At 42.8% G+C, this 13109-nt stretch overlaps 1 protein-coding gene across 13 annotated transcripts in view; it reads left to right on the forward strand.

Moving 5' to 3' along the window:
* The window catches only part of lrch1 (leucine-rich repeats and calponin homology (CH) domain containing 1), a 415951-nt gene that overhangs the window by 363134 nt on the left and 39708 nt on the right, over positions 1-13109 (forward strand). Inside the window, exon 17 of one of the 13 annotated variants that reach the window (XM_069890282.1) lies at positions 3467-4082. The exons of the other annotated variants lie outside the window; for them this stretch is intronic. Coding sequence (XP_069746383.1) covers positions 3467-3600 — 134 coding nt within the window. The 3' untranslated portion in view covers positions 3601-4082. Of the gene's footprint in view, positions 1-3466; positions 4083-13109 lie in introns of those variants that run through there. 13 annotated transcript variants of the gene reach the window in all.

Here is a 13109-nt window from a genome sequence, read left to right on the forward strand (position 1 = left end):
GAGTAATGTTACAAGGTTTTCTGGTACCTTACCCATTCCTAATGATGTGACAAATATCTACACCTGGTCTTCTGGAAGTTCTTCCTGAGCTTCTCAACATATCCTAAGATGCACTTGGTCTGGCCCTGGGATTTATCCACCCTAATGTGCTTTAAGTCTGCCAGCACCTCTTTAATGTGGATATGTTCCCTGCCATCATTGTTCTCTTCTCTGAACTCCCAAAATGTTCTCCATAGTAAATACAGATGGAAGTATTCAATTAAATCCACGCATAGACAACCACCCTGATCCCTATTCTCTCCATTTTACCCTTATAGCCGACCTCTTCAAAGAAACACACACACACACACACACACACACACACACACACACACACAGCGTGGCAAGTTAAGCTCACTCCGTTATTAAGGTTGGAAAAGCTGTTTTTATACTGCTCAAGTTCCCGCCGTTTTTGCTGATTAACTGAGTCATCAATATGAATAACGATAGCGGGCAGGAACATCCATGCATATCAATGCACTTCTTCCCCATCCTGTTTTTGCTGAGTTAGTTGGGCAGCTTAAACATTGTCATTTTAGGGCTGTTGGTCTGATGCTGCCCCAGCTTCTATCCCCACCGCTTCGTTGTCCTGGGAGTCGCTTTAGCGATCTCTGTCCGCGTCTTCCACCACGCGATGTGCCATCCCGATCTCCTCAATTGTAGGCCGCCACACCCTTTTGCTTGTAATTACTTGAAAAAGTCTTTTCAGATTCTCCTTTACGTTAGCTACCAAAGCTTTTTGCCTTCCTGAAGTGTACTCCAACATCCCTTATAATCAAGGCATTTACCTGGTCACACTGGAAACAAATTTCCTCCATTTTCTTGTCCAGAATCTCAATATCCCCTTCATTTGACCTGGAACATGCTAGCCCTGTACACTTCAAACTTAGAAGCCTCCCACTTGCTGGACATTATTTTACCTGTTTACAGCCTCTCATAACTAACCACTGTAAGTTTCTGTCTGATGCCATCCAAATTAGCCTTGCCGTAGTTTTGGGCGTGTGAACCAGCCTCTCCTTGTCCATAACCTTTTAAAAACTAACAGAGTTATGGTACTACTCTCAAAGTCACTTGCCCTGTCTTGTTTTCCAAGAGGAGGTCCAGTGTTGCCTCCTCTCTACTACAGCCACTTACATCTTGTTTAAAAAACTTTCCTGAACCCACTGAGCAAATTTCACCCCATCAAAGCCTTTATCAATCTAGTAATCCCAGTATATATCAGGGAAGTTACATTTTCCAACAGTGGCAACCTTGCAGTTATCTGCAGCCTCCCTACATCCTTACCTTCACTACCCTACTTCCCACTGACTGTCGGAAGGCCTGGAGTACAATCCTATCTCAGTGACTACCCCTTCTTTCTATTCAATCCATTTAGGTCACTGTCATTCTCATATTATATTCTTTCTAAGTTCTATTGTAATGTTCTCCATAATCAAAACCACAGCTGCCGTCCTCTCTTATCTCATACCTGTAGCGCCTGTGCATGGACCAGGGTTGCCAGTCCTGTCCCTCACCTTTGTTATAATAGCCCTGTCCTGTGGAGTTATCCATGCCTTACATGTCAGGCTTCCCATATTTCTTCAAATTTTCTTAACTAGATACTATTTTTAAGAACTATCATAGATTAGGTATTAAATGTTATAAATATCTTTATATTCAAAATAATTTTGCTTCCTTTGAACAACTGGTGGTAAAATGTAATTACCAAACACTTATTTTTTTTAGATATTTACAAGTTAGAGTTTTGTTCAATCAAAGATCTCTGATTTTCCGTGAATTCCTGAGGCATTCTTGATTTACTTTTGATTTACAACTTTCTCATAAAGGTTCAATATCAATTATTTATAATAATTTGCTGGATTTAAGAATTGTTATAAGCCCAGAGGACCCCAAAACCCAGCAGCAATAGATATTCACCAAGACAAATGGTTACTTAAACAAAAGTTGCTTTTAATTATCTTTAAACATGAAAATAGAATTACAGTTTAACGTATCACTATTAACTTAACCTAACTTAACCCCCCTTCTAATTCTAAGCGCACACGTATGTAATGTGTGTGTAAGTTCAGAAAAGTTCTTTGGTTCACAGTCCAATCTCACTTCTCATTCTTCCAAGTTCATTGGTTTCAGGCAATTCTTATACCCTGCACAGAATTTAACATGTATAAAGTTCACCAGGCTTTGGTTTCTTTGGCTTGGCTTCGCGGACGAAGATTTATGGAGGGGTAAAATGTCCATGTCAGCTGCAGGCCCGTTTGTGGCAGACAAGTCCAATGTGGGACAGGCAGACACGGTTGCAGCGGAAAATTGGTTGGTTGGGGTTGGGTGTTGGGTTTTTCCTCCTTTGTCTTTTGTCAGTGAGGTGGGCTCTGCGGTCTTCTTCAAAGAAGGTTGCTGCCCGCCGAACTGTGAGGTGCCAAGATGCACGGTTTGAGGCGATATCAGCCCACTGGCGGTGGTCAATGTGGCAGGCACCAAGAGATTTCTTTAGGCAGTCCTTGTACCTCTTCTTTGGTGCACCTCTGTCACGGTGGCCAGTGGAGAGCTCGCCATATAACATGATCCAGGCTTTGGTGTTTGCAAGGTAAATGGTTACCACTCAGGAAGGTTCTCAGGAATGGTTTTCAGAGAGAGATTTATTGTTCCAGGACATCCACAACTGATGATCTTCCATCAGTGACCTCAGTGTCTTGCTGACAAAATTTGCCCCTTCAGGGTAACCTCCTTTTTTCAGGTCACCACAGAGTTCCTTTTGTTTCACTTATTCCAAGTGAAACATTAGACAGCCAGTCCATTCCTCTTGCATGAACCACAAGGGCTGTGACAAGGCCATCTTCCAAACTGAGGCTTCTTGCCAGCTTGTCCTGTTCAAATTCCCTGCTGCTCTTGCTGGCTGAAACACTGTCAAGTGATCTCTGTATGTCTCTTTCTCTCTCACACACACACTGAGACTGAGAGAAAGCCCGTTTGACTCTGTCTGCTTACAAAACTACACGACCCTCTCACAACAGCAAATTCTCCTTTAAGACATCAGCGGCTTCAGCCTGCTCTTTCATCTGTTGCCTTGATATATAATAATCCATTAGTGAAGACTCTTGAGCACTCCTCAAAGCTCTTGCCAAAAGGTGTGAGAAGCCACTATGTCTCCAGTATTTCAAATAAGATCTGTTTTAAAGTGTTTGCATGTGACCTACTCTAACAAACCTTTCCCACTTTATCTCCTAAAAACGTTTCTATATACTCTGTCACAGAATAGCCTCAATAGTTAAGGAACAGGATTTGAATTTATCATTCCCTGATGAGGTTTGGGACTCTATTTGTAATCTGATGAATACGAGCTCCTTTCGTGCATAACACTGTTTGGTGCAATTTAAAGTGGTCCATAGAGTATACATGTATAAAATTAAATGTTCTCATTTTCATTCAGATATAAATCCACGATATGACAAATGCAAAGTTTGTGATGGTTCATCGATTCACATGTTCTGGACTTGCCCTAGTCTAGAAAAAATATGGAAAGACATCTTTCAAACTATATCAGTGATTTTCAAGGTCAAATGAGAACCTTGTCCTTTCATTGTTTTGTCAGATAATTTCAAGAAGATGATGTTTTACTGACTCCAACTCAAAACTGAATTTTATCCTTTACTTTGTTGATAGCCAGATGTGCAATTTTGATAAACTGGAGAGGCAGTACTCCACCTACACATACACAATGGTTCAGTGATATCATGTCTTAACTAAGTCCAGAAAAAATTAGATATGCTATTTCAGATTCTAATATTAAAGACTTGGGGCCCATTCATGGACTATTGTCATAACCTCGAGAATGAGGGTGTTTGGACGCTCTGGTGCTGGGCGGTCTGGTTCCGGGTCAGTGTCACCTGATTGCCACATATCTTTGCTTAGTCATCAGGGTTTTAATTTTTTTCTCTTTTTGTTTAGGATTTTCTTTTTTTTCTTTCTTTTGATTTTGATGATATAACAGATCACTGTTTTGTTCAACTGAATAATGTAAACGTTGATAACATTATTATAGAAGGAGAAGAGAATTGCAAACCTTTTTATAAAAATAAATGTTATAACTTACTTGAAAAGAATTTATAATTTTGTAGCAGTATGCTGGTGGGGTGGGGGGGGGGAAGGGGGTGGGGTGGGGATGGACAGAACCAGCTCCAAACTCATGATAGCTAGACACAACAGGCTGGCAACTTGCCACTACAGCATAGTGACTCACCAGCACCTGTAGGTCTGCTAAGAAGCCCTGGCCTACTTAACGTGAATGTCATGAGGTAGTACATACTCCAAATGTCATGACGCCAGGTCACCTGTTGTTTGTCTATATCTAGCCTGACAGCATGTCAATAAATTACTCTTTTACTCTTCTCTGGCTGAAACCTGAGGTGTGGTCTCATTATTCATCTTATTTCAACTTGATGGCATTTGTCCACAAATTGTGGCATATGCCACAATTTCATCTTTTCTTTTTTTCTGGTTTTGTCTCCTTTGGGTTGTTTTTTTTTGATGCTGTGCTTTGATATATTATTCTCAATGTGCTCTGGAGGTTTGAATTACGTTGATTGATGAAAAAACATTTTTTTCTTTTGTTTTAATTATGTTATACATTGTATAATTGTATTGCTCAATTGTTTATACTTTAAATATTAATAACAATTTTTTAAAAAGGAAAAAACTAAAAATAAAATATAACAGTAAGTTCTCTAATTGTAGATTTTTTAATTTTGGGATGGCTCTCATCAGTCCATTTTCCACATGAGTGAATATTGTTATTGATAACGCAATCTTATAACTCAATGTTTCATTAACGAAATAAAAATGTCAATTAGAATCTGGCACAGTCTGGAATTTCTAAGGGTGATTTAAAGCATCCCTATACTCGACAAATATCTGGGCAAATGGAGGAAGGAATTTAACACATTCACTCTCACTGGAACACAGTTAGACAAAGAGGGGTGGCATTGTTACTGTAACAGTTAGCACACTATTAGAGCTCCAGTGACCTTGGTTCAAATCCTCCAATGTCTATAAGGAATTTGTATGTTCTGCCCGTGGTTTTCCTCTAGGTGTGCCAGTTTCCTCCTACATTCCATATGGGGCATTCCATATGGGGTTCGTAGGGCAGCGCGGGCTTATAGGCCAGAATGGCCTTTTACCGTGCTGAATCAGAATCAGAATTTATTGTCATGAGCCAGTCACAAAATGTGTTGCTTTGTGGCAGCATCACAGTACAAACATTCATATAAACCACCTTACAACAATAATTAAAATATCGTGCACAAAACATCAAAGTAAAGCAGTGTCATTGATCATTCAGGAATATGATGGCAGCGGGGAAGAAGCTGCCCTTGTGCCACTGGGTGCTCATCTTTAGGCTCCTGTACCTTTTTCCCGAAGGTAGCAGAGTGAAGAGGGCAGGGCCTGGGTGGTGAGGGTCTTGGAGGAACATTAAGATTTTGGACCCTCAAAATCTCACCTTTAAAAGACCTCCATTTCTCTACTACATCCTTCCCATAAAACAAATTGTTCCAATCCACTCCTCGTAAATCCTTTCTCATCTCCTCAAATCTATCTTTTCCCCACTCAAAAACCGCAATCTTAGGCCCTTTCCATAATTACATTGGCACTATGATCACTGAACCCAAAGTGCTCCCCAACACATATCTCCATCACCTGACCTACCTCATTCCCCAACAGTAGATCCAATACTGCCCCTTCTAAAGTTGGTACCTCTACGAATTGCTGTAAAACACTATCCTGCACACATTGTACAAACTCAAACCCTTTCACAGAATGTATTTCCCAATCTCTATTTGGAAAATTAAAATCTCCCGTTATCACAACCCTGTGCTTATTACAAATATCTGCTATCTCCCTACAAATTTGCTCCTCTCGTTCTCGCTCCCCATTAGGTGGTCTATAATACACCCTGATAAATGTGACTACTCCTTTCCCATTCCTCAATTCCACCCATACAGCCTCCTGACAGTTTTAGAAAATGCGAACTTATTGGAGTTAGGTGGAGATTTGAAAGACACGATCCTATGCACCCTTGTGGAGCAGACTGGGGCACCACCCCTCCACTGTTCTTATCACAGTACCATTCCTTCAGAGAGAGTGTGGCAATGATGGGGTCAGATCCCAAAAGACCTGGACTAAGTGGGCTCAAACTCTGCTCTGACAGCTATGGAATTAAAACTTCAGATTAATGAGCAGAAGCCTTTTGGTTCACTCATCCTTTCTGAGCAAGTTTGCCACCCTTTTCAGTGTGAAGGTTAAGCCTTCATGTGGCTCCCCACTCACTGTTTGGAGCTCCACATTTCTGTGATCCAGCCCTCAGTAACATTTTTAAAACGGTGAAAACCAATCGAAAGACATTCAGGGAGACTGGATGCAAACTGGGAGATCATTCAGTTGAGCACCTTCACTCTATCCACGTGACTCCTAAGATAAACATTTCTGATGCAAAGCTTGTTTACATTAACCTTCTACTTGTCCATCAAGAATTGCATTGCTTGTATCTTTGTAATTACCAGAGTGTAATTGGAGCATCTCCTTCACCACTGACACGTGATTCCTTTCAGATCTATTGTCAGGTTGCTTTGAATGATTATAATTTTAATGGTTCAGTTAATATGTTAGCAAATTTGTCACAGAAACATAAAATTGAAAGCATCTTAATGCCAGTAGACTCTGCATGCTATCACACACCATCCTGAAATATCCAGCTCCAACTAATACAGTTACCAGTGGGACAAGGGCCATCCAGTCCCCAGCGATATCCTCAGCTCACAGAGGAAAATGGTTATCAGTGACTCGTCCATTGCAATATCCCAGCATCTCTGCAAAGGTCAGCACCCTTGGGTATTTTAACCTGCTCAAAGAACCTGCTTAATAACAGCAAGATTGACCGGGGTTCGAATCCTGTGTTTGTGTGGGTTTCCTCTGGGTGCTCCGGTTTCTTTCCACCGTTCAAAATTTACAGATGTTTGTAGATTAATTGGGGTATTTGAGCAGCACAGGCTTGTGGGCCAGAAAGGCCTGTTACCGTGCTGTATGTCTAAATTAAATTAAATGTATGCATTAAGTCCTATTTCATGCACAACTCCTTTGATAGTAAATCAGGATGGAAATCAGGCCTGTTTCCGTGCTGTAAGTTGTTATGTTATATATGTTATGTTACATTCATGTTTTGCAATACTCAATGAATCGAAAAATTCTCCCAGTTCATCCTGTTACAGAGTCCAGAGGACCCCAAAAACCAGCAGCAGTAGATATGCACCACAACACAGGGTTACTTAAGCAAAAGTAGTTTTTAATTATATTTGAACAAGAAAACAGAATTAAACTTTACTTAATCTACTTACTTAACCTACCTAACCCTCTTAATCCCCCCTCTAATACTAAGCGCGGGTGTGTGTAATGTATATTTAAGATTAGAAAAGTTATTTGGATCACAGTCCAAACTCATTGGTTGCTGGCAATTCTTGTACTGTGCACAGAAGTTAGCATTAACAAAGTTCACCAGTCTTTGGTGGTTACCACTCAGGAGGGTTCTTGCTGGTTTTAAAAGTCAGATTCCTTTTCCAGGACATCTGCAACTGATTCCTTCTGAAACAGTCTTGCTGATGACACTTGCCCCCTTCAGCATTCTCCAGATGATGTTCTTTCTTTCAGGTCACCTTTCACACTGCCAGTCTTCTCCTTTGACCAGGCAGCCTTCCAAAGTTTGCCAGCTTTGTCCTTCTGGAACTGATTTTTGTGTCTCTCCTCTCTGTTTCACTCCCTCCCATTCTAAGAGCAAAACTGTTCTGTCCCTGCCCACAAAGATCACATGCTCTCTCAGGCAAGCTGCTGCCATTGCTACTTTATTGCATTTTTGCAAAAGTCCTGCAAATATTCTGTGTTTTAAAATGTGTGTATGCAAGCTGCTCTAGCAATTCCTCCCAAACCACCTCTAAATACTCTGTCAGAATCCTGATCTTCAATGATCCCAGCAGCCTTCATTACTTTGACTATCTTTGGCTTGGCTTCGCGGACGAAGATTTATGGAGGGGGTAAAAAGTCCACGTCAGCTGCAGGCTCGTTTGTGGCTGACAAGTCCGATGCGGGACAGGCAGACACGATTGCAGCGGTTGCAAGGGAAAATTGGTTGGTTGGGGTTGGGTGTTGGGTTTTTCCTCCTTTGCCTTTTGTCAGTGAGGTGGGCTCTGCGGTCTTCTTCAAAGGAGGTTGCTGCCCGCCAAACTGTGAGGCGCCAAGATGCACGGTTTGAGGCGTTATCAGCCCACTGGCGGTGGTCAATGTGGCAGGCACCAAGAGATTTCTTTAGGCAGTCCTTGTACCTTTTCTTTGGTGCACCTCTGTCACGGTGGCCAGTGGAGAGCTCGCCATATAATACGATCTTGGGAAGGCGATGGTCCTCCATTCTGGAGACGTGACCCATCCAGCGCAGCTGGATCTTCAGCAGCGTGGACTCGATGCCGTCGACCTCTGCCATCTCGAGTACTTCGACGTTAGGGGTGTAAGCGCTCCAATGGATGTTGAGGATGGAGCGGAGACAACGCTGGTGGAAGCGTTCTAGGAGCCGTAGGTGGTGCCGGTAGAGGACCCATGATTCGGAGCCGAACAGGAGTGTGGGTATGACAACGGCTCTGTATACGCTTATCTTTGTGAGGTTTTTCAGTTGGTTGTTTTTCCAGACTCTTTTGTGTAGTCTTCCAAAGGCGCTATTTGCCTTGGCGAGTCTGTTGTCTATCTCATTGTCGAACCTTGCATCTGATGAAATGGTGCAGCCGAGATAGGTAAACTGGTTGACCGTTTTGAGTCGCCGAGAATATTCTCCCAGAATCACAGTGCGGCTTTCGCGCAAACAGAGGAACCACTGACATGGTCTTTGCCCTCAGACAGCTCCAAGAAAAGTGCAGAGAACAAAACAAAGGACTCTACATCACCTTTGTTGACCTCACCAAAGCCTTCGACACCGTGAGCAGGAAAGGGCTTTGGCAAATACTAGAGCGCATCGGATGTCCCCCAAAGTTCCTCAACATGATTATCCAACTGCACGAAAACCAACAAGGTCGGGTCAGATACAGCAATGAGCTCTCTGAACCCTTCTCCATTAACAATGGCGTGAAGCAAGGCTGTGTTCTCGCACCAACCCTCTTTTCAATCTTCTTCAGCATGATGCTGAACCAAGCCATGAAAGACCCCAACAATGAAGACGCTGTTTACATCCGGTACCGCACGGATGGCAGTCTCTTCAATCTGAGGCGCCTGCAAGCTCACACCAAGACACAAGAGAAACTTGTCCGTGAACTACTCTTTGCAGATGATGCCGCTTTAGTTGCCCATTCAGAGCCAGCTCTTCAGCGCTTGACGTCCTGCTTTGCGGAAACTGCCAAAATGTTTGGCCTGGAAGTCAGCCTGAAGAAAACTGAGGTCCTCCATCAGCCAGCTCCCCACCATGACTACCAGCCCCCCCACATCTCCATCGGGACTTTGACTATAATGTGACATGAAATGTAATCACATCCATGTCCTACAGTGAGATTTATCTCAACGCATTCCAACCACATGTGATGCACAGGCGAAGTGTTTTGGGGTACTTACTCCCTGTCCACCTAGATTGGTGTAGTCACAGCACCGTAGGTAATAGGACACCTTGGGCATCTGGTCCTGCTGTGTTTGAGAATGTGTTTGTGGCTGCTCAACAGATCCCTCACCCTTTGCCAGTTACCCCCATGGATTCCTCTCACCTTTGGGGGAACATCAGGCATTAAAAAAACAAGTTTCCCTGCCAGGCATCCGTGCCATGCTCTCCACCAAATGCACCCAAAACACGCAGTATCAGTAAATCGTTCTAACTCAGTTCCTCATGACCTCTGCTGCTGAGAATTCCAAGAGCAGCTGGATCCTGAGTACAACTCTCTGAGTCATCAGGGAGAATGATTTGTCATTGTCAACCTGATGCAGCCCCAGGACGCAGATCTGCATGCAGAGGGCTTGGCTTTTCAAACCACTGAAGTTGAGGGACTCAGGCAGCATGCATGGAAAGAAACTAATCTCCTCAGAAATAGTCACCATGGCTTTGAGAGGGGCAGGTCAGACCTCACGAACTTTAACTGAGTTTTTTGAGGAGGTGACAAAACAAATTGATGAAGGCAAAGCAGTGGATGTGGTGTTTGAAAAGGTCCTCCATGGTCATGAGACATTGAATCCATTGAAACTTGGCTGTTTGGATTCAGAATTGGCTCACGTGCAGAAAGCAGAGGGATTGCTCTGCCTGGAGATCTGTGACTAGTGGTGATCCATAGGGATCTGTTCTGGGACCCCAGTTCTTTGTGATCTTTATAAATGACTTGGATGAAGAAGTTGGGGGGGTGGGGGGGCTGGGTCAGTAAGTTTGCAGATGATGCAAAGATTGGTGCATATTCTCAACCTTTATTCCCCACTCACATACAATCTTAAGTAATCCCTGACTAACCACACAGCATCTATGGCATCGGATACATAGATGCCATAGGTGCTCTGTGGTATGTGAATGGAAAAAGAAAGGTGGAGAACCATTGGTGTAGGTGGTTACTGTAGATTGCAACAGGATATAGACAGCATACAGACTTGGACAGAGAAATTACAGATAGAGTTCAATCCGGATAAGTGTGAGATGATGCACTTTGGAAAGTCAAACTTGAAAATGGAGTACGTGGTCAATGGCAGGATTCTTAATAGAGGAACAAAGACATCTTGGGGTCCAGGTCCAGAGATCATTAAGAAGGTGTATGGTGTTCTGGCTGTCGTTACTTGGGGATTGAGTTCAAGGACCATGAGGTAACGTGGTGACTCTATAAAACTCTAGTTAGATCACTCTTGTGTGTTGCCTTCAGTTCTGGTCGCCTCATTGCAGGAAAGTCTGGATTGGAGAACATATTTTATGAAGAAAGGTTGACAGAGCTAGGGTGTTTCTCTTTGGAGTGACGAAGGATGAGAGGGACTTAATAAAGGTATATAAGGTTATGAATGGAGTAAATAAGGTGGACAGCCAACACGTTTTCCATGGTTTGACAATGGCAAATGCTAGAGGATATCTGTTTAAGGTGAGTGGAGGGAAGTTTAGGGGAGATGTCAGAGGAAAGCTTTTTTTTACACAGAATGGTGGGTGTCTGGAATGCATTGCTGTGGATGATGTTGGAGGCTGGTATAATACAGACATTCAAAATTATGGATAGGCACATGGATATAAGAAAAATAGTGGGTTATGTGTGTGGGGGAGGGAAGATTTAGATTGCTGTAGGTTTACATCAGTCAGCACCACATTGTGGGCTCAAGGTCCCATACTGTGCTATAATGTTCTATGTTCTAGAAATGAACAGTGAACATTTCAAATTGGGACTTTTATCCCTTCTCTTCACCCTCCTTGTCTTGAAAAGGGATTATAACATTTTTCTCAGTGATGCTGACTGATTTGCTCATAGTATGCTGAAGATTCCAACATCTGCAGTTTCTTGTGTTCTCAAACTAGTCCAAAATGAATGCAACCTTGTTAATGGCACATTTATCCCAGGGACTCACAAAAAGAACCATTCTGTCATGGCAGAGTGAAGGCAGCCTTGCTGTGCATTTAAAGAGTTGGTGCTGTGAAATGAAACACTTGAAACTGTGGCTAGTCCCTGCTCCACTGCAGACAACTGAGATGATGCAGCTCCAGTGGTCCACCGCAGCAGTCAGCATGAGCTTGACCACACAGGACGAGTGATCAGCCAATTACCCTTCAGAGTTCCCTGTTTCACTCACAACTGGTTTGGCTTTTACCCCTGATATTATCCAAGTCATTTCTGCAAAACCTTGGTGAAATGAACTGCTTTAAACAATGCTCTGCATCCCACCAATAGTGAAGATTCATCACAAGTCGCTATCACAGTGACCAAAACTGCACACAATATTCCAAATTTGACCTCGCCAATGTCTTAACTAACTTTACCATAACATCTCACTCTATCACAGTAAGTGGTCATGAACTGAGGAGTGCGGTAGAACAGAGGGATCTAGGAATACAGATACATAATTCCCTGAAGGGGTAAAACACAGGATTCTGTTGACACTGTGGTTAAGTGCAAAAGCACACAAGTGCTGGAGAAACTTAGCAGGTCAAACAGTGCCTTTGTGTAGCATCACCAGCGTTTTGAGCTTGAGCCCTTCATCAAGGTTTGGGGGAACATGAGAGATGTTTCCCCTTCCCCCTTTTGTTTGGATATGTCTCATGTTTCCCCCAGACTTTGATGAAGGGCTCAAGCCTGAAACATTGGTGATGTATCTTTACCTTTGCTACATAAATGCACTGTTTGACCTGCTGAGTTTCTCCAGTATTTGCATAATTCCTTGAAAGCGGATAAAGTTGTAAAGAGAGCTTTTGGCATATTGGCCTTCATAAATCAAAGTATGGAGTACAGCAGTTGGGATTTTATGCTAAAGTTATATAAGACATTAGCGAGGTCAAATTTAGAATATTGTGTGCAGTTTTGGTCACCAAACTACAGGAAAGATATCAATGAGATAGAAAGAGTCCAGAGAACATTTACTAGGATGTGGCCTGGACTTCAGGAACTGAGATACAGGGATAGGTTAAACAAGTTAGGAGTTTATTCCCTAGAGCGCAGAACACTGAGGGGAGATTTGATAGAAGTATTTAAAATTATGATGGGGGTGGGGGGGTAGACAGAGTAAATGTAGATAGGCTTTTCCCACTGAGGGTAGGAGAGGTACAAACCATAGAAGATGGGGGAACAGAGGGGGAACCTCTTCACACAGAGAGTGATGGGAGTGTGGAATGAGCTGCTAACTCTGCCAACTGAGGTGGTGAATTTTAACATTTAAGAAGATTTTGGACAGGTACATGGATGAGAGGGCTATGGACTGGGTGCAGATCAGTGGGATTAAGAAAAAGATGGTTCAGCACAGAGTAGAAGGGGCCTGTTTCTGTGCTGTAGTGTGGTTCTAAAACAGCGATGTAATTTTCTTCCTCTGCAATTTTTCAGTCTGTGACTCATTTGCTG

This window comes from Narcine bancroftii, chromosome 7, assembly GCF_036971445.1.
Source record: "Narcine bancroftii isolate sNarBan1 chromosome 7, sNarBan1.hap1, whole genome shotgun sequence".
Classification (NCBI taxonomy): Eukaryota; Metazoa; Chordata; class Chondrichthyes; order Torpediniformes; family Narcinidae; genus Narcine; species Narcine bancroftii.